This window comes from Aplidium turbinatum, chromosome 3 (genome assembly GCF_918807975.1).
Source record: "Aplidium turbinatum chromosome 3, kaAplTurb1.1, whole genome shotgun sequence".
Lineage (NCBI taxonomy): Eukaryota > Metazoa > Chordata > Ascidiacea > Aplousobranchia > Polyclinidae > Aplidium > Aplidium turbinatum.
In genome coordinates this window covers 17,935,034-17,955,858 of record NC_137474.1, presented here as the reverse complement: position 1 = coordinate 17,955,858, position 20,825 = coordinate 17,935,034, and the positions used below count along the sequence as shown (strand labels likewise).

The following is a 20,825-nucleotide window of genomic DNA, read 5'->3' as shown; positions in this document are numbered from 1 at the left end:
GGGCCTGGCTCCTTCATCAGAATGCGAGTGTGGTGCCACGGAACAGACCGCAGACCATGTCATCCACCACTGCCTAACCCACCGGCCTCCACACGGTGCGCATGGTCTGAGAATCCTGGACGACGAGACTGCTGAGTGGCTGAAGATTTCCTGCCCTCCAATCTAGCCTGGAAAGATCGCTCATACGCCATCATCATCAGCTACTAAGTAGCTGGTTTGGTAGGTACATGCATTAGACATTTGAATTTTTGTAGTGATTTTCAAGCAAAACAGAAGTTTTTTGTTAGTTGTTAGAGTTTGTTTGTGTTTTCTCTGACTCAATAGTGGCTCGGAACAATAGTGGCTCGCTTTCGGTTGTGATGACAACTACGACTTGCCTTGCATGTTTTATACCAAGTATTCAGGTCACTTCAATTCGTGAACACGCTTCTCCAGAATGTTGTGGCCTACATATATGGTGATATTTCAAAAATAAAATTTGGTAATGGACAGACATTGATGCGAAAATCTTTAAATTTGAAGACCACAAGAGCCCTAGCTCAGCAATATTCAACGTGTTAAAACTACTAAGTAGGCCTATGATGGTTTGTGTGGAAAAAAAATTGGGTCTGGTTTCAGTATTACCAATTTACGGACTATTAAATAAAGTAACGGACAGACAGATAGAATTGGGAAAAACCACTAGTCAGCCTTCACATGCAGTTTCTATCTAAATTCAGCTCTCAAACCCAATAGATCAATGTTTTTTTTAATTGGAGATCTACACCCCATCTTAAAAGTAGTATCTTTTGTAATCCCTGATGCAGTGTTTGCGAAACAATTAGTTTAAAATCTTGATATGAAGTAACAGACAGACATTAAAAAAAGTAACGGACAGACACTATCTCATTTCTGAAGTTTTTTGCTACACTGAACCAAAGTGATAGAAAAAATGTTTATTTCCCAATAGGAAAAATAATGGTTTGCAATTTCGGAAAATTTTGGTTGAAAAAAAGTTTGTTTTTTTTACAAAAAAATTGTTTTAATATTCATAGGCTACCATTACAATTACATACATAAATTACATACATTTCCAAGTTTGTAGTCATGCATTTCCAAATAGTGGTGCTACCCTGCTTTTTCCAGCCCTGCTGAAGTGTTTTTCTACCCATGTTCTTTCATTCCTTACTATATTTCATCATAGCGGTCACTTTTCACTAGTGGAAGATGAAAGCAATTTATTGGATATAAATTCTTGAAATTATCTTTAATTCATAAAAATGTACCACTTTTTCAAGTTAGTTCACACAATTTGAGTCATAGTATCCCCAATTCCCCAAATGTGATGAAGTTCTGGTATGTAAAAGGAAACATTTCTCTTTCCTCCAAAAATAAGGTGTGGAGTGGCTATAGCCTAGGGTGTTGCGTTTTTCAAAAAATCTTTGGATCTCGTATTGGAAGTATAATATGATTTTCTGACCGGAAATGGCGTGAAACGACACCAGAAGAAAAAATTTTTGAAAAATTTTAAGTTTTAGGTGTCCCACGCTCACCCCAAAAATTTTGCATTTTGCCGCAAATAAAGATATCTTTAAGCGCATGTAAGATCTATGTTTTACATGATAACCCCATCATGTTGGGTATCATTTTAATCAGGATTTTCATGGGAATGCATTGCAATAAAAAGATTTTACATTTCTTGTGAAAACAAAAATTAAAATTTTTCTTATTTTGTTATTTTTTGACGTTTCTGCTGGATCAGAGAAGTACAAGAAAATTGATAATTGGATGTGTTGATGCAACTGTCACAGAGCGGAACTTACAGACTGCTAGAAAACGGCCACGACTGGAACCTGCCACGTCTGAACCTTCCTCTTCTCGGCCAAATTTATTCTGAACAGTTTATGGAGTCTGATTCCAGCATTACCACAGATGGCTACAACACTGACAGCAGTGTTCACACTGTTCAGTCGGATGTAACTGATACCACCTCAGAAGATGAATTTCATGGGTCTTCATCAAAGCAAGATATAATTTCAAGCAAGACCTGCTTTTTGAACTGTAAAAAACTTTCATCATATCGCCTATCTCAGTCTTTGTTGGATTGTGGAGCAGAACAACTAAATGCTCCTGATGCTACGAGGCACCATACCACTTTTTATCGCAGATCTCTTATGCTAAGCAAGACTTTACTCAAAGATAAAGAGGTTCTATTGAGAAATTCGTCATTTCATCAGCTATGCTTTGATGGTAAGAAGATTTTTCAAAGGGAAAGATTAGCTGCTCTATCACATTTTCATGAAGGTGAATTCTTTGTCGCTCTGAAAAGTTTCCGAAAAGACGTGAGCATTACTGGGGAAAATTGCTATATAGCAGGGGTCACCAACCTTTTTTGCATGTGGGCCACTTTGGCACTAAGGAGAGCTGTGGCGGGCCGCACTAATAAAATGTTAGGTAGGTTGACTCTTATGCTAGAAAAGAACGCATTTCTTACCCAGATTGCTTCCTTGCCTTCCCGTCCACTTAATCTAAATCTTCAACTACCAGGTGTAAACCTGGATACAACAAACAAAAAAATCAGAATATTCATCGCCAAGCAAGAGTGGAGTTGTCACTTCGCTTCACAAAAGATATTTTGCAATTAGCAATGTCAGTAAACAAGGAAATGTTTGACACATCGCAATATAGGCAACAATAGTGACCTGCAAACATATCAGCGAAAAATAGGCTCCAATAACAGGGAAAAAGAAACCAGGCAACCATGAAACAAACGCTTGTGGAAATCACCGAAAAATTGTAATTCTATCGTAATTCTTGAATAGTCTTCCCTCTAAAAAAGCAATGAGCTGGTTTTCATTCTTTTTGTGAGAGTCTATAAACCGTCTTTCTTTGATTATTGACAACTGTCACTTGCGGTGCTGATCAGCGTGGCAAGAATTGTTGATTAACAACATTTTGCAGGACTTGCTTTGGCAGTACATATACTAAAATTGGAACAAAAGAGAGAAGATTAGCATGGCCCCTGCGCAAGGATGACACGCAAAATCGTGAAGCGTTCCATGTTTCTTTAAAAAAAAAACAGTTTGCAGTACTAAGCTAAATATTTTCATAATACAATCAGAAAAAGTCTTTAAATTCATGTATAATATTTTGCCAAATTATTATAAATTGAGTTGGCACACCGACCTAATTTTCCAACAAAACTTGCATAAAGAGAACACTGCTCATGAAACAAAATAACGGTGAAACGCACACTAGTGTTTACATGACATTTGCAAACTTAAAATAAGCAACCCTATGCTCACAGACAATTTCGAAATTCGAAAACAGACGTTTTAATCAACCTCTGGAACAGAGTGGCTGGACATCGTATTGGAATAACTTCAAGCAACCCCCACGTACAACTATAATCTGATTGGTAGGTCGGTGGACAGGGGCGTTAACAGGGGGTCTAGGTGGTACTTTTGGACCCGGGCCCGGATTTAAAAGAATCCCCGCGACTTCAAACATTATCAAGATCTTAATATAATCAGATCTAAAGGAATTGCCATCAGAGGTTAAAACAGCCACTTCCGCCATCAGATGGTAAAGTACCGGGCCCTTTCCGGGTATAGTGATTTCCCTAACCACGATTTTTTTCTCGAAAACACGAAATATTTTTCTTTACCCACTCTTTAATTCTGAATATATATATTTTGGTGGTAACCCCTTCTAGCTACTTGCGTCTTCTTTACAAAGAATTAAGTTCAGCCGATTGTCCGCCCCGTTAGCTCAGCGGATACGCGCCCGGCTTAAGATCACACGGCGCTGGTTCGACTCTCGGGGTGTGCGCTTGAGCAATGCATTTCAGGGCTGCTCTCCATTCAACAGCACCTAATGGATGGAATAATTCCCCGGCAACAACACTTCAACAATTGGAAACTTCACTCTGCCAATCTTGGTAACCGGCCGTGCGTCAAGAGCCTCTACAAGTATTCGAAACTACCAGGAATAATTTATCAAGGCTTTGTCAGTCCAAGGATAAACATTCAAACCAAAACCAAACTCCAACAATTTTAAACATACCGACAAAGATCGTGATTGAGAGCAAGGATTTTGCGATTTACGAAGAAATTCCTAATGCGTAATTGCGCAGTTGGGGAAATTCGTGGATGCAACAAATCTTTGAAAATATAATAATATATATATAAATGATATTCCTCTTAATTTTCTACTTTGAACGGCATATGTCATCCTCATTTTAACAACACATCAATAAAAGTTTGTACACAACCTTTATATTCATAACATTGTGCATGAAGGGGGCCCGAAAATAAATTGGTACCGGGCCCAAGAAATCCTGTCAACGGCCCTGTCGGTGGAATCGTATGCAGTGCGAAAATATGCTTCCCGGAAAGTATTTTTTGCCTTCGTGCTCTTTAACTCCTCAAGAAAAGTATTTTTGGTTATACTTGTACGCTGATACCTTCCGCGGGCCGCCATTTGGTGACCCCTGCTATATAGCATTGAAGAAGCTGATACAGCCGGATCTATTTCGAAATGTAATCAGCATCATGACTGACACAACGGCTGTCATCACTGGTCGTACTAAGTTAACTAATATTAACTGAATCTAATCTCCAAGCATCAAGCCAAGTGCTTTGTCACAAAAAGTGATGAGGGAATGCTTGGAGCTTTTAATTCAGGATCTTTCTGGCAGCAACACCAAGTCCATGAGAGACGACCAGGCTTGCCTTTTGGCACTTGCCTGCTTCACTTTTATGGATATTCCTGAGCTACTGAAAAAGTGTCTGTTTCGTAAGCAAGAAAAGCTTCACCATGCCAGATGGCCAACGAAAGCTAGTGGTTATTTAAGAATCATAAATTTTAATTTGTTTAAATTAACAAATCATCAGAAAAGAGCACTTGAATGTATTTGCCAGTTTGTACTCGATTCGTATGTCCCAATGTTCTTTTCGATTTATGCCAGACCAAGTGCAGTGGAAGGACCTGCTTTGGTTGTACTAAATTGCGATTTAATGAAGTCGTCAAAACCTGATGTAGTTAAGCATGCAAAGCCATGCTTTTTAATACACGGCATGACATGGCTATCTCCAAAAAAATGTCGCCCTATCGTGTTTTTCATATCATCCTCCGGTAAAAGCTGCAGATGTAGCAAAGATCTCAACTACATCTGTGGACATCAAGCACTTACTATGGAGCAACCGTCTCCTGGCTTCCTTTTTCATTGTCACAAGCCAGTGCTCTCCTTGTTTGTCACTAGGCCAGCCTAATGATTGGGTGTCCTTCAAAAACAACCAGATAGCGAATGAGAGGCTGATTGGCAACATCACCACTGGTTTTAATATCCGAAAGGTTAAAGACAGTAACGATGCAATGTCAGATGACAAAATAAAAGAAACTGATGACAAAATACGGGCTTATGTCACATCAATGTGTTCGGATATCACACAGTTTTGACACTTCAAAGAAAAAGAGAAGGTGTACCAGCAAACATCAATTAGCCTATGATACAAGAGTTGGATAGCTTCAAAGTTTCAGATGAGATGGTGATTTTCAAGGATGATTGACAAGCCCAATGAGCTTTGACACTTAGTTTTGACACTGTTTGGCATTTAACTGACAAGATTATTGTAGTATTGTGTACACCCTATGTTTCAAAACATTTTGTGTCTAATTTTCCACCTTCTTCGAATGGATTTTTGTCAAAATATTGTGCTAGGCCAAATTTTCAATTTTTACATTCTTGCATAAAATTAACTTTTGATAGTTTAGTGGTGTTCTCCATAAAATTCTGATCAAAATGATACCCAACATGGTGTGGTTATGATGTAAAATGTAGAAATTGCATGCGTTTAAAATATGTTCATTTGCGGCAAAACGCAAAATTTTCGGGGTGAGCGTGGGACACCTAAACCTTAAAATTTTTTGAAAAATTTTTTTTGGTGTTGTTTCACACCATTTCCGGTCAGAAAATCATATTTTCAACATAGGTTGTAAAATTTGCAACACCCTACTATAGCCTGCACAACATCACAACATGGCCATCTCCATGTTGATCCTGATATGTTGGCTTTGGAATAACATTTGACAGTTAGTCTCTCTTCACTTGCAATCAAAACTTGTCAATGACATTTGCAGCAAGTAACCAATAATTGTTAGAACAAACATCTTTGATATTTCCCTGACTCAAAACATGATCTTCATTAACGAATCACAATTATAATGGGAATTTTTTTTTAATAAAAAACATTTACATATAATTTTTTTTTACTTCAAAATTTTTTTTCAATCTATAAAGGTGGATCTAATGCGCTATTGCTAGTTCCCACCTTCCCTTTCTGACTACATACCCAGTCATCTTTGACAATCTTGGTGTTTAAAGCCTTATATACAATCTACACAAATTCATCAAAAATATGGTAACGGACAGACACAATATCAAACTTCCATCAATCTAGTGATTTAAATTGGAGGAAAGATACTTGTATAGGGTTGATATGTGCTGCCAAATGTGAGATAGTCAATATATGTTAGAAGTTAAAAAAAATATAGTTGTTCGTAAAAAAAACTTTTTTGAGATTTTTTGGCAACGGACAAACATGTGTGGCTTACCAAACTTGCATACCTATTTTCTAAACTATGTATCAAACACAGAGCTAATTTTTTTATAATGTTTCATATATATATGACTTCTCCAGATACATTGAAATTAGAAGAATAAAATAAAACAAAAGTCATTTACACCCTGTACCATTCTAAGTGAAAATTTAATGAAAACTTGCTGGTAAGCAGGTGGAGATTTCAGAAATTAAGAAAAAGTTTGTCTGTAATGATAAAAACAAAGTGAGGTTAAATATTTGCTGTAGAGACTTTACCCTAACATTTGAATTTGAACCTACTCAGACTTAACTGTGTTACAATTTTATTTTTTCTTACTCTGTCACACAATTTTGAAATATGCCCATTGATTGTCCGCAATGGGCGAAATGAAGTAAAGGTGGAACAGACGCATGCGATCAAAACAAAGACAAGTGTCTGCAATCCCAGACCATAATCTTATGTGCTAAACGTTGTAGAGGAGAACCTCCATCAATGGGACAAATTTTGCGTTTGGCTAATTTTTTTTTAATTTTGTATAGAAATGCAGTGGGTTTTTTTACAACACTTATGCCAATGGATTTTTTTTCAAATACCACTTGGTTTGATTTGTAAAAAGTCGATCATTTTTCATTTATTTCGGTCATTTTTTTTCTGATAACAACCAAAATTTGCACTTTCTGACTAGCTACAACATTAAATTTCGCTGAGAAACGTTGTCGTGTTTTATGTGTTAGAACAGACAAACGTTTCTTCAACGTTCATCAGTGAAACTCAACCTTGCAACACTCGGCCGAATTGACTATATATTTTTTCGGATATTTTGATCAAATTGACTATATTTTTTTCGAACATTTTGCTAAAAAATTGACCAATGACCGAAAAAAAAAACAGCCGCACAATTTGTGTTCTAGACGCTATAAATCGTATGTGCGCGGAAAATCCAAAGTCTCACAGAGACTTGCTAAATTAACTTACGTTTACAATGTTGTATTTAAAGGTACCAATAAAACTTTAATGGACAGGATCCACCACAGACTATGTGAGACTTCTCAAGAGGCATAAGTCATAATTTTAACTTGGGCACTTAAAGTCAACTGATATTTTTTAATCCGAATGCTCTAGTCCAGACGCTGCGTAGCCGCATAAGCAGTTTACAGAACACACTGTGACTGACAGTCATTACTAGGGCCATTTTTATGAACTAAAAATTGAAAATTATGACTTTATATTTTGAAGTATAGGACTTTATTTTTTGAAATATATGACTTTATTTTTAGAGCATCAAATTTATGCTAATCTCCGTAGTTAATGATTCGTATGTAAGTTTTTACATGTATTTTGAACAATAACACACTTGAACAACTAACAAAAAACTTCTGTTTTGCTTGAAAATCACTACAAGAATTCAAATGTCTAATGCATGTACCTACCAAACCAGCTACTTAGTAGTTAAGATCTCAGCACTGGCTGACCTAGTGATCTACCGCAAGTGTTTATAATATTCAGAGACTGGATTGTGTGTTGCGAAATAATGTGTCAAGATGATGCCACAATGCAAATTAACATCAAACAGCAAGCGCTATTACTAGACTACGAAAAATAATGAAAATTTTGCTTCCAATGCTTTGTGAAACTCAGCGTGAGAACTCCCATTGCCTCCCTTCCACAAATCAATTATTGTATTTTAAAGTATATAAAAATTAAAAGTCATATTTCATGATCTAAAACAGAAAATATTACTTTATAACGACTGACAAGCTTCGACGACTTCAACCACTCTTTGGCCATTCGTTTGTCTCTTTTCTGAGGGGTTTCTCTTAAGCTTCACGATAAATCGTGACGCCGCAAATTGCAAAATAATGTGTCAAGATGATGTCACAATGCAAATTAACATCAAACCGCAAGCGCTATTACTAGACTACAAAAAATAATGAAAATTTAGCTTCCAATGCTTTGTGAAACTCAGCGTGAGAAATCTCATTGCCTCCCTTCCACAAATCAATTATATATTATATTTTAAAGTAAAAATTAAAAGTTATATTTTATGATCTAAAACAAAAAATAATGAAAATGTTGCTTCCAATGCTTCGTGAAACTCAGCGTGAGAACTCCCATTGCCTCCCTTCCATAAATCAATTATTGTATTTTAAAGTAAAAATTAAAAGTCATATTTTATGATCTAAAACAGAAAATATGACTTTATAACGACTGACAAGCTTTGATGACTTCAACCACTCTTTGGCCATTCGTTTGTCTCTTTTCTGAGGGGTTTCTCTTAAGCTTCACGATAAACTGTGACGCCGCAAAGCAACTAGATAAATTATATATGTCACCACCACTAAACTTTCGCTACCGTCACCCACTTTGGCCGTCGCCCACTTGGCCCGTCGCCAGTGATGTACGCGCATACAAAAAATATTGACGCCGTCAGCGTAAACGCAAACGTTCGAAAAACTATACGCCGTATGCGTCCAACGTAACTTGTAAAAAAAGCTGGCGGCGTCGGCGTCAGCGCATACACTAGCGCAAATTAATTTTGTTTGCTAGGTGCCAAACATTCACACGGTATAAACCACTCGAAACAAACAAGTTTTATTTTGAATTTCCACGAAGAAACACAAGCATCTGAAAGTGTTCATCTGACATTTTGCTGTGTTTTGGTTCCAATATGTCTTTGTCCATTGAAAACATTCTTTCAACTGCAGCGCTGGAAGGTATTGGCGTGTTGTAGCGAAAAAAATACATTAAAAAGTATGCGTTGACGCTATGCACTAAAAAACCGCGTAAACTTTACGGCGTAGCCTCAAGCGCAAACTGTCCAAAAAAATGTAGCCACAAGCGTTAGCGCAAACAAAAAGTCTACACCGCAAGTATGCGGCGTAGAATTTGCGGCGTATACGTACATCTCTGCCCGTCGCCCACTTGGCTCGTCGCCCACCTGGTCTCGCCCAAGTGGGTATCGCCCACTTTGTCTCGCCCAGTTGTCATGTACCGTTTATTAGAACAGAACAGAAAAGCGCAGAAGCACAAATTGTCGAATTTGATGAGGGACAGAAATGTTTGAAAAAACTATGTTAATTGTTAATGGTGTTAAGGTACACAACTACACAATACATGTATAGATGCTGGATGGTCATGTTAAAAACGATGAGGGAGCTAGATTTAAGATATTTAAGTATTAATATCATTGAATCAAGCTATCAAGCAGCAAGAAATGTTGTCAATTTTCAAGGTTACACTTGAACTACCCGGTAGCTTAAAACAAAGCAATAGCATTGGCAATACAAATGCTGACATTATAGTTATAATATTTTATACTATACAGTAGATAAGAAAAAAACAAATATATTACCAGTCAGTGTCTGATTTTTCATTTAACACATCGTTGTAGGCATCCACAAGCTTCTGGCGATGGGTTGAAAAATTTACACTCATTTTCACTACAAAAAGTACAACTTTAATAGAAAATATATTGTGCTCTATTCAACCTAAAATAAACAATAACTGAACATCAGTGCAAGAATGAAACCAATTCAAGATTGAGTGAACAATAAACTAAGCAAATTCGCGAATTCAATAAAACTCACAAACAAAAATGCAAAAAAGATACAACCGTTTGTCTGATAGAGTCTAACTGCCACTGAAACAAACTCATGTAAAAATGTACTAACACAAATGCAAAAGAAGCAAGGTCGGAAATGGATGTAGCAAAAGCATGATTATTGTGATGAATAATATTGCGATGTGGTTTATTAATGTATGGCTTGGTTCGATGGGCACATAAGGGGGTGTTATAAAAACACAAAATGTTTATGAACACTTGTTAGGAATGTTTGAAATTCAGCTCATTGTATAAAAAATTAATATTTCTCTCTCCATTTAACTAACATCAAAATGTAACATTTAGCTTCTTCAATCTATGGGCTTGCTTCAGTATAAAAGTATCCATAATTACTAATTAGTAGACTTTGCATTGCATTCTTATTTTTACTGGGAGAGTAGTCATCTATCGAAATCTGTATTTTACTTTTAGTTGGAGATCCACAGTTTATAACTAATTTTATTGAAATTGGACTCCTTACAAATGTAATGCCTAGATGATAACACAATCAAAGGTAAAGATGAGTCCCATGCTTAATCCAAGCATCGAGGGATGAGAAAATAAGGTTCTGATTATATACATACCAAGCCTTCAGCACTCAGCACTAACAAGAGTAGGGTGGCCAGTTCCTTTCTCTCGGTCACCTTTCCTTCAGCATCTATGCCCACCCAATTTATTACACCATGGGAAGAGGTGAGCAGTGTTTTCAACAATCAGCTTAACACTTTGCTCCTCAAAGGGAGACCAGATTTCCCCCCTCCTCATATTTCCTTTGATTGCTTGATGTACAGTAACGCCATGCACTTGGTTTTTCTTGACTTTTCCTAAAATTGCAAGGCGGATCTGATGATATTAAATTTGATGCTAAAAGTTGTGTAGTTTTCTTGTAAATTCAAGATTTTGGTAATTTTTTGCTATTTCTAGGTACGGTAACTTCCAGCAAAGCGTGAAATGGATTACATTGCGATAACAAGCCATAAGCTCATAATTGCTTCGTGCATCGATATGCGCGAGCAGAAAGAAACATCTTCTTGTTTTCCTTTGTTTGGTTTGACCTCAATAATACAAATGATAAATAGTGGAGAAATTGAGTCTCCTTCACAACTAAAGAATCGAACAACGCAAAACTGTTGAAACAAAACGTTTCGTTTAAGTGAAAGAATCACTGTAAACAACCAATGTTAAAAGGTGAGCACAAGAAGTTATGGGAGTGTGACCTATCAAAAATTTGAACATGTTGTTATTTTTCTACGTCAATGTGATGTTAGTTACACCTTTGCTTAATTTTCAAAAATTTATATCTTTGCCTCTGTAGAAAATTCTCAGCAAACGCCTTTTTTACATGTTTATTGTTTAGTATCGGCCAAATATTGCCGATATCACCGATACCGATGTATCGGTACATCTCTGCTAATAACTAATGCCAATTGATGCCAGTACAAAGTCAAAAGAAGTTAGCACGAAAGCACAATAAGAAAACAAACTCATTGCTAGCTTTCTTTAAAATTTTGTCTTAAAATTCTTTTTTCTTCTTTAACAAATATTTTTTCTTGATTAGCTTGCCCAGTATCACGTTTTCGTTTTTCTCTTTTCTGAAATGTGGCACTGCTGCTTTGTGTAGTCTTTTGGTGCTTTGTTTGAAAAGCAACTTTGACAAAATCTAAATCAGTATGACAAAACCCTGCCAAATCCGCATCTTCATCTTCAGGGCGAGGTCTCTTTGCAGGAGTTGAATCAATTCCAGAGTCTTTATACATTTTTGACCACATCACAGCATGATCTTGAGCATCTGATGGTCTACCCTTCTTGGGCTCAACTTTTGGAGCCGAAGGAGCTAAAGTCTGTGGAACTTGCTTGACAATAGTTAAGTTGGGTTTATGACTTTTAACTGTCGATTTTGATTCAACAGAAGGCAAAGTTGTTTCCCAAGGTTTGCATTCTTTTGGAGCAACATAAGGTGCTTCTTTCACTAGTTTGTCCCAGTTCATGTCATTCTGAATATGACTGGTCACAAATTCAGGTGTTTTGGCATTTGCTAAAGCTAATAAGGGGGGTGGTAATATGCTTGCATTTGTTGCTGTACCAGTAGTTTTACAGAGAGCATTTACAACTCTTTTTTCTTTGGATGGTAATTCATTTTCTGATGAGCAATCCGAATCATCTTCATCGCTACCAGTTGCAGCAAAAAACGATAATGGATCAGAAGACATAAGACCTTTTTTGATAACTACAAGCAACTGATAAGCTTAATATAATGTAAAACAATGTCTTCATAAAAATGAAAATTTTTATCTGCAAGGCAAATATATTAGTTATAGTTGTTAGAAATGAATGTTATGCGACTAGTACTCAGAGGTAGGGATCCGCTACTTTGAAAGTAGTATGTTATTGCTGCTGCTACTACATGCCAAAAAGGATAACGGTGGCTTGATTGATTATGAGAATGTTTATCTTCAAACTGAGAAACACTTTTTTGAAAGCTAAACCGTGGCAGTTTCAAATATGGAGACACTTTAAAGGCCTACTAAACGAAATTTTCAAACGGGAATTAAGCATTGAAATGCGTAAACTGAACATTCAAGAATACATTTTTAAAACAATTACCGAAAAAAATTGGTTTTCAATGGCGCTGGCAAGGCCCAAAGTCCAATGTTTCATTTATATTTTTCAAAATGACCAAAAAGTGGAAACACTGCTTGAGAATACCGGTACGTCACAATAGACGAGAGCTCCAGCAAAATCAAAAGTTTGGACGCGTTGCGTTCCAAGAAGTTTTGCAAGATAGTTTTACACGTTTTTCAAGTTAGTTTCTAGGATATTTCGTTGAGTAATAGTAGCAATATTACGAGAAAGGTGAGGTACAGTAGTATAAATGTAGTAGCATTGCTAAAAATTTAATGTCCATAAAATCAATATTGCATCATAGTTTGACTACAGTATTGTAGAAACAATATTGCATCATAGCAAATGCTATGCCTGACTTTTGTGTTGTTTGTCTGTGACACGACAGCATTGCGTAAAGTTGGTATGTTTGGGTTTCCCAAAGACAGTACGCAAAAAAGGAAATGGAATAAATTTGTCAACACCACAAGTCATTGGAGTGGACCAAAACCACACTACAGAATTTGTAGTCTGCATTTTCAAAAAGCAGACTTAAAATTTTTCTTCAATTCAAAATGAGATATGCCAAAAGACTTGACTTGAAACCCGGTGCATGTTCATCAATATTTCCTTCTCCACCAGGAACTAGTGCAACAGCTGAAAGATCACATTTGACTTCTTTCTGGCGACCAGCTTATAGAAGACGCCAAGTTAATGAAGTAATGTTGATTTTATAGTTTATTGTATTTAGTTAGAATTACAGTATTAGGTTTTGATAACCTGTACCGGGTGTACCCCAGGGCCTAATTTACAACAACGCCATTAACCTAGTGCTTGTTGTTTTTGGGGTAAAAGAACTAATCAGCAGTTAACTAAGGCTGCAGGGATTAAGCAAGTTAAGAACCACTGGCCTGGGGCCTACCGATGGCTAGCATCCTACCATGTACGGTAGATGGAATAGCTCTTGAAGCAAAGCTACCGCTTTCAAAGAATTTTCCCTTTTGTTGTTGTCAAATTCGTATGTTTACTTTGTCGTTCTGTACATGTTTACGCCAGCAGCAAAAAATAAAATTGAAAGAATTGAATTCAACTTATAACATCGTTAAAAACAGAGTGAAACGGTTCACCAGGCATTTGATAATTAAAGTAACTTGCGTTCTTCTGTTGACTATAGGCTACTAGGTTACCAGAACGCAACCTAGTACGGTAGCCTATAGTCACCAGAAGAATGCAAGTTACTTTAATTATAACATCGTTATTGTATGCGTGGTTTATATAGTTGTCAATTTTTAGGTGCTGTAGGTTACTATATATTTTATGTGTCATACTGGAGAATTTCTGACTCTGACGTTAGTTTCCAATACGAAGAGGAAGATAGTACGGTGGTTGAAGAAGTACGGTAAGTGATAATGAAAAAGAAAGTGTGCTAGAACCTGAACCCTATCGTTTTGAGCCTGAGTACTGGTCACAGCGGTAAACCATAATCTCTTCGTGGGAAAATTGTAACATAAGATTCCCGAATCCGTTCGTCTGCATGTAATGACCGAAAAAGAAACACTCCTTTGAAACGTCTATTCAAAATTGTATTTCTGTAAAATTAGCCACCTGGCTGTCGAAATTGGATGCAACGCCATACACCACTAAAACTTGTCACTACAGAACAGATTACTTAGATAAAAGACGGATAATTTGTCCAGCTAGTAAGCACCAAGCAAACAGTTAAATAAGCGACTGACTTCCAACAAACAATTTTAAGAATGACTAGAATAATTTGCGATATCTCAAATGCACGTAGACAGTAACTGTGACGCAATAATGAAAGACATTGTCACGCAATTCAAACCGGTGTTCAAAGGTAGTGATGCAATATTTCATTAGGTCTTACGACCGATGGTGCAATATTTGGACATTTTCTAGCAATTTCCATGACGTAAGATGCCAGCTAAGTTAAGTAGACCATAACGGTTTTTATATGACGTTTGATTTGGTGAAAATTGTTGGGAACAAGTACACAGAGGCAGAGATCAATCACCTTGCTGATGTGACTGACGTTTCTCAGCAGGAGGATCGAGTGGGAAACACTGACTGGTAAGCAAATTTAGATATTTGACATCATGTACTGCATTTGTTTAGCTTTACTTAACACAAAATAATTACATCACCGACTGTAGCGGGATAAGTGCTCAGCTTTGCATTAAGTTTACCTTGCCTAATACTAACTACCGTATATTGCAAAGTTGCATTTTTCCGTACCGGTAGCCTATGCAATGAATTATTACTAGGGCAATTATTTTTTAGCCTAAAAATTGAAACTTTTGACATTAAAACTTTTTTTGGCAAATTTTGACGTATGAAGAACTCAAGTAGTTAAATTACGGTACGCATCATTGTACAAAATGCTGTACAACACAGCTGCCGCAAAATGACCTATCAAAAATTTTACACATTTTGAGGTGTGTTGAGCACCACACCTAGAGATGTAAAAAAACGTTTTTTTTGTTTTAAAAAAACGAGTTCTTTTTTTTGTTTTTTATCATTTTTATTTATTTGTTTTTTTACCTATTTTGACATTAAATGTCACAATATGCAGCAATTAGGGTAAACTCATTGCAATAGCGTCTCTTTCAACAAACACACAGTCTCATTACTCGTATAACTTATTTCAAATCAGACTATATGTCTGGTATATTGTTTCATTGCAATTTTGTAGATCTCAAGTCTCAACACATGAGCCATAAAGATTTCTTATCGTCTCAAATAGTAGTAGGGGGGTATGTTAAAAGACGAATTTTGAGTACAAACTCTGAGTACCCCCCAAAATTATGCCACTGGGAGTAAAAAAACATATTATGAAAAAAATTTTGGATTGCCCCTCCGGGAACTCCCCGCTACCGGGGGGTTTTATGAGCGATTGTCAAAATACATGGGATTTAATACCTAAAATTTGAACCGGTTGTCATAGAAGGCTGGGACCAGTCTCAAAAGTTTTGTTTTGAAAAGTTAAGATAGGAATGTAGCAGTTTCAGAAGTGTCAGGTGTATGGACAGGCCCACTTTGGGCCAAAACGGCGTATTTGGCCTATCGCGATTGTATGAAATTCAAAATTTTACCTTAATAAGTTTGAAATCGGAGTAATTTTTTGTTTAAAACATTATGATTCGAATTAGTACTTTCAAATGAATCATATGCATGTCTACTTGTCTAGTTGTAGAAAATTGATTGATTATATGTCGTCATTACGTTTAAAATCAGAGATGTTTTGGGTAATGTCGTAAAAATTGTAGTACCGTACTGTATAGGCATACAGCCAGTCATTATAAAGCATTTTCAATTTTCTTGCCCATGTTTGCTCTTTTGGAATATAAATATAATATGTACGTGTCAGTTACCAATGCGACATATTCTATATATTCAGTACGGTATTATATGTATACTGTATAATATATACTGATAAAATAATAAGAACAGGATGCTATGTAATTATAAATGATAGTTTGTGCATTTGCAGTTTGTGTATTATTTTGTTGTTTTGTTTTGGATATGGACAGCTTTGTCTGTCGCAAATAAGTAATAATAATAGTTATGTTTCAAAGGTCCAATGTTATGGAAGTATTGTGTAGTTCCAGATATCAAATTAGTGTTTTTTTATCTTTTCATTAAGAGCTTCATTCAATAGTTGAACTGTTTCATTTGAAACACAGCATTTGATTCGGGCAGATCTGACATATGACACAGTAACAAGAAGTTCAGGATTTTCAGGGAAATCCATATTTCTCCATCTCTACTGTTGCCAACCTTCTTGAAGTATGTAAGTAGTACAGCATCATCATTCACAACTTCAACAATGTTAGCAAAGTACCAGTGTTATTAGCTTCCTTCAATCCAGATGGCAGCTATAAACTCACCAACTTGATAGGCTAGTGCTGCAAAATCAGATTCCTGTTCATTTGATGTGGAGCTTGAATTTGCCTCTGTAAGCAAATGCATAGCAGAAAGCACACTTTGGAGGTCTGACATTGCTATAGTTGCACATGAACGTGAATTATCTAACTAGCTGATAAGGTTGTTGGCATAGTCTTCAAATCTGGAATTTTTATAGTCTCGTTTCAGTCGGAATATTGAAGCACTTGATTTTAGGGAGAGGCATGTCTTCTTTGCATAGCGAACTTCAGTGCAAAGTCTTTTGTTCTTTATGTGATCTGTTACAGCATCACTTTGAAGGTAAGCACTCACTTCCTCAGAAGTGGTAAAAGGCCCTGGTGGATTTTGCGCTTTCAGGAAATCTAAATCAGCAAGTTTACTTTGCTCTGCTCTGATATTAAAAGCTTCTTTTTTAGAGTAACCTTTTTCTTCATAAGCTTTCATCTTTTCATTCCATTGCAGTCTAATTTCTTTGCTGTCTTATTTCTGTACTGGTTTTTCCCATTTCTTTTTGTCAATCTTCTGAATATTTTCATGTAAATCCGTGCTTTTATTGAGAACTACGCTTCTGGAGACTGTATCAAGATTTCTTTTACCATAAATATTTGTCTTGTAGTTTGCTAATCCGACACTACGTTCTTCACCCAGGTTGTGGACTGGCAGATTATCCAGTTTCTGTAGGACATCATCAGTCATCACTTGCCGATCCAATTTTCAACAGCGATCCTGTGTCCTCATTTGCAGCAGGACCAAAACCAAACAGAGACCCTTTTTGAGTTGCCAAGCCTTTTGCAAAAGATTGAAGGAATAGAGCAAGCAAGCTCTTAACTTCGTTACAGTGTTCTTGCAAGCAAACATCGATTGAGCTGAGAATTATTGGTTTAGGCAATGTCGATTTGAACATATCAATTGACAAAAAAGAAGTAACACACTCTGATGTTTGCAGGAAATGATGTGCCTGAAGCATAGTCAAGTCGGGCATATATGACTCATGAAAAAATATTACAACCCTATCATAGCTTATTAATCAAAAATTTTAGGCCCATTACCAACTCATTAAGGCCAATTATTGCCAAATTTTCGATTTTGTACCATTGCGTAGGCTAAATGGGTCATTTTGGGCCAAACTGGGCTTGTACGGGCCAAACTATACACCTGACACTTCCGAAACTGTTACATTCCTATCTTAACTTTTCAAGACGAAACTTTTGAGACTAGTCCGAGCTTTCTATGACTACCGGTTCAAAAGTTAGGTGTCAAATCCCATGCATTTTCGAAATCGCTCGTTAGACCTCCCGGTAGCGGGGAGTTCCCGGAGGGGCAACCCAAAAATTTTTTCATAATATATTTTTAACACCCAGTGGCACAATTTTGGGGGGTACTGAGATTTTTTTAATTTTAACATACCCCCCTAATAGTAGTAACAGTGTCCTATGGTTGGCACATCTCAAGTATTGTCTGCAATTTGGTCCAACCAGTTGTTAAATGCAGTACCACACTCGTGTACAGTTTCGAATCCACCTGAAATTTTGGTTAATGGGCATGTTAGGACCAGGTAGTCAGTGTTCTGTTTCTCTGCTTCACAAAAACACTTTTGACCAGCACACCACACCTTTTCCAGTACAACGTCAAGAGGTTGTTCCAGTTGATGTGCATTTGGTACAAACTTCAAACTTGATGAAAACCACACAAGCGGTTCTGGAGCAGTGCTCTCATAAATGAAAACCTGAAAGTCCCCAAAGCTACGTCTAAAAATTCCTAGATTATATACATCAAAATTCCCTAAATCATTAGCCTATTACATTCAGTTTCACGTTCTGAAACAAAAAGCAAGAGTTAAGCGGTTTAAACAGGAGGAATGGAAGCATAGTACTGTTGTTCCACTGTTCAAGAGAAAAGGGGATGTGAGAAGTTGCAGCGCATATAGAGGTGTAAAACTACTAGAGCATGGAATGAAAATTGTGGAGCAAATACTAGAAAAGAGATTGAGAACATTGGTGAAATTAAAGGATATGCAGTTTGAATTTATGCCAGGAAAAGGTACAGTGGATGCTCTGTTTATATTGAGAAGAATGCAGGAGGAATACCGAGAGAAGCAGAGAAAACTATATATGTGTTTCGTCAACTTAGAAAAGGCATTTGACAGAGTACCAAGGAAAGTGATGGAATGGGCAATGAGGAAAAGAGGTATACCGGAGGTATTAGTGAGAGCTGTGATGTCTATGTATGATTGTATGAGGATGCAAGAACAAAAGTGAGAGTTGGATCAAATTATTCAAACGAGTTTTTTGTGAAGGTTGGCGTACACCAAGGATCAGTTTTGTCACCTCTGATATTTGCTATTGTGGTTGACGTTGTAACTGAAGAAGTGAGGGAGGGCTTATTGAGTGAAATTTTGTATGCAGACGACCTGGTCTTCACAAGTAATAGTATGGAGGGACTGGAGAGAAAGTTTGAGAAATGAAAAGAAGCATTTGAAACCAAGGGTATGAAGGTGAATCTTGAAAAAACAAAAGTGATGGTGAGTGGAGCAGAAGGAACAGTTGTTGAGAGCAAAGTAGATCCCTGTGGAATATGTGGCAAGAGAGTGATGAGAAATTCAATGCAATGCAAGGAATGTGGAAAGTGGGTACATGCAAGATGTGCTAATGTCAAGAGAGCCGCAACAAGATTGGCGAAGTGTTTTGTTTGTGGGAAATGCAGTAAAGGAAGGAATGAAGTGGAAGGCCATGATGATGAGTTTTGCCATGGCATCGAAACAGTGACAGACTTCTGTTATCTGGGTGATCGGATAAATGGAAGTGGTGGATGTGAAGCAGCGGTGACAACAAGGGCAAGATTGGGCTGGGCAAAGTTCAGGGAATGTGGGGAAATGTTGTATGGTAGAAAATGTTCACTAAGGATGAAAGGAAAAGTATATCGGAGCTGTGTGCGGCCTGCAATGCTATATGGTAGCGACACATGGGTATTGAGAGAAAGTGAACTGGCAATCCTGAGAAGAACGGAAAGGTCAATGGTGAGAGCAATGTGTGGGGTGAAAACGAGAAGGGAAAAAAGGACTGAAGAATTGTTGGATATGCTAGAGATGAGAGAGACCATAGACCAACTGGCAAGGGCAAATGGAGTAAGATGGTATGGACATGTGATAAGGAGGAAGGAAGTTTTCTTAGAAAGGCGCTAGATCTAAAGGTGGATGGGAAGAGGAAACGCGGTCGTCCAAGAAGAACGTGGAAACAACAAGTGATGGATGAATTTAAAAAAGTCGGACTGAAGGAGGAAGATGCGAGGGACAGGGTGACAGGCCTCGAAATTCGTTTTTGTTGACGGCGGACAAACGTGTCCGGTCTGAGCAGCTATCTCGGCGGACAAATTAAGTCTTACGGCGGACACACCAGTTTTAACGTCGATCGTCATACTTAATCCCTTTATCTTGATAAGTCTTCGCCATTTGAAAACGATAGTTACGGTTTAGGCTTTTTAAAATTTCAGCGAAGTCACTCTGAAAGGCTTTCATCAGACCAACGACGTGCGCTTGACGCCGTGTAGCTACTAAATATGATGATGATGATAATATGATGATTGTTAAAAATTTAAATTCTATGGACTTTTTGTGTCTGATGCAAATAAATAATAAAAAAATAATCCGCCGCATAACTGATTAACTTCCACCGAACGAGGTCGTGTGGCTTCTTGCGTCACAATGCTCTGGGCACGAGTCGGAAAACTTCTACACTAACGCGTAACGCTACTATTTTCTGCTGTGCAAAGTTTCACTAGGCTTTTTTCTTTAGGTTTATTTTTGCGTGTCATGTGAGCAAAAGTGACGAAAAGAATAAACAAAACATTAGAAAAAGCACAATTATTATTTCCCCTTTCCGTGATGCGGTCGCCTCTCCAAAATAGTATCTGTATTCCACGAGACCACGGCAGGCTCGGAGTTATAATCAGCGCAGTCAAGGCCATTCAAACATATGCATTGCGCATGATTAGAGCTTCAATAACATCGATCTTCGAAGACGTGCGCCAATCTCCACGAGATCACTGCTTGTCGTTAAGATACGTGATACCGAGATCTATTCCGTGTCTTTTCTCCAGACCGGCTAGTTGAGGGAAAAGCGTA

General features: G+C 37.2%; 2 protein-coding genes and 1 non-coding gene across 4 annotated transcripts in view; 1 reads left to right on the top strand and 2 right to left on the bottom strand.

Moving 5' to 3' along the window:
- LOC145767040 (drebrin-like protein B) overlaps positions 1-11,599 on the bottom strand; it is a 56,582-nt gene extending 44,983 nt beyond the window's left edge. For both annotated transcript variants that reach the window (XM_082578774.1, XM_082578775.1), the window contains exon 1: positions 9,935-11,599. In XM_082578774.1, coding sequence (XP_082434900.1) covers positions 9,935-10,017 — 83 coding nt within the window. In that variant the 5' untranslated portion in view covers positions 10,018-11,599. The remainder of the gene's footprint in view (positions 1-9,934) is intronic.
- Positions 2,940-3,046, top strand: LOC145767732 (U6 spliceosomal RNA). The gene has a single exon (XR_014288883.1). It is a non-coding gene; the product is annotated as a U6 spliceosomal RNA (small nuclear RNA).
- On the bottom strand, positions 10,071-12,471 carry LOC145767041 (UPF0690 protein C1orf52 homolog). Its single transcript, XM_082578776.1, has one exon. The coding sequence runs from the start codon at positions 12,391-12,393 to the stop codon at positions 11,674-11,676; it is 720 nt and encodes a 239-aa protein (XP_082434902.1). The 5' UTR covers positions 12,394-12,471; the 3' UTR covers positions 10,071-11,673.
- Positions 12,472-20,825: the final 8,354 nt, after the last annotated feature.

Excerpts from the sequence above, each read along its gene's own strand:
- LOC145767041 (XM_082578776.1), bottom strand. The coding sequence starts at position 12,393 with ATGTCTTCTGATCCATTATCGTTTTTTGCTGCAACTGGTAGCGATGAA.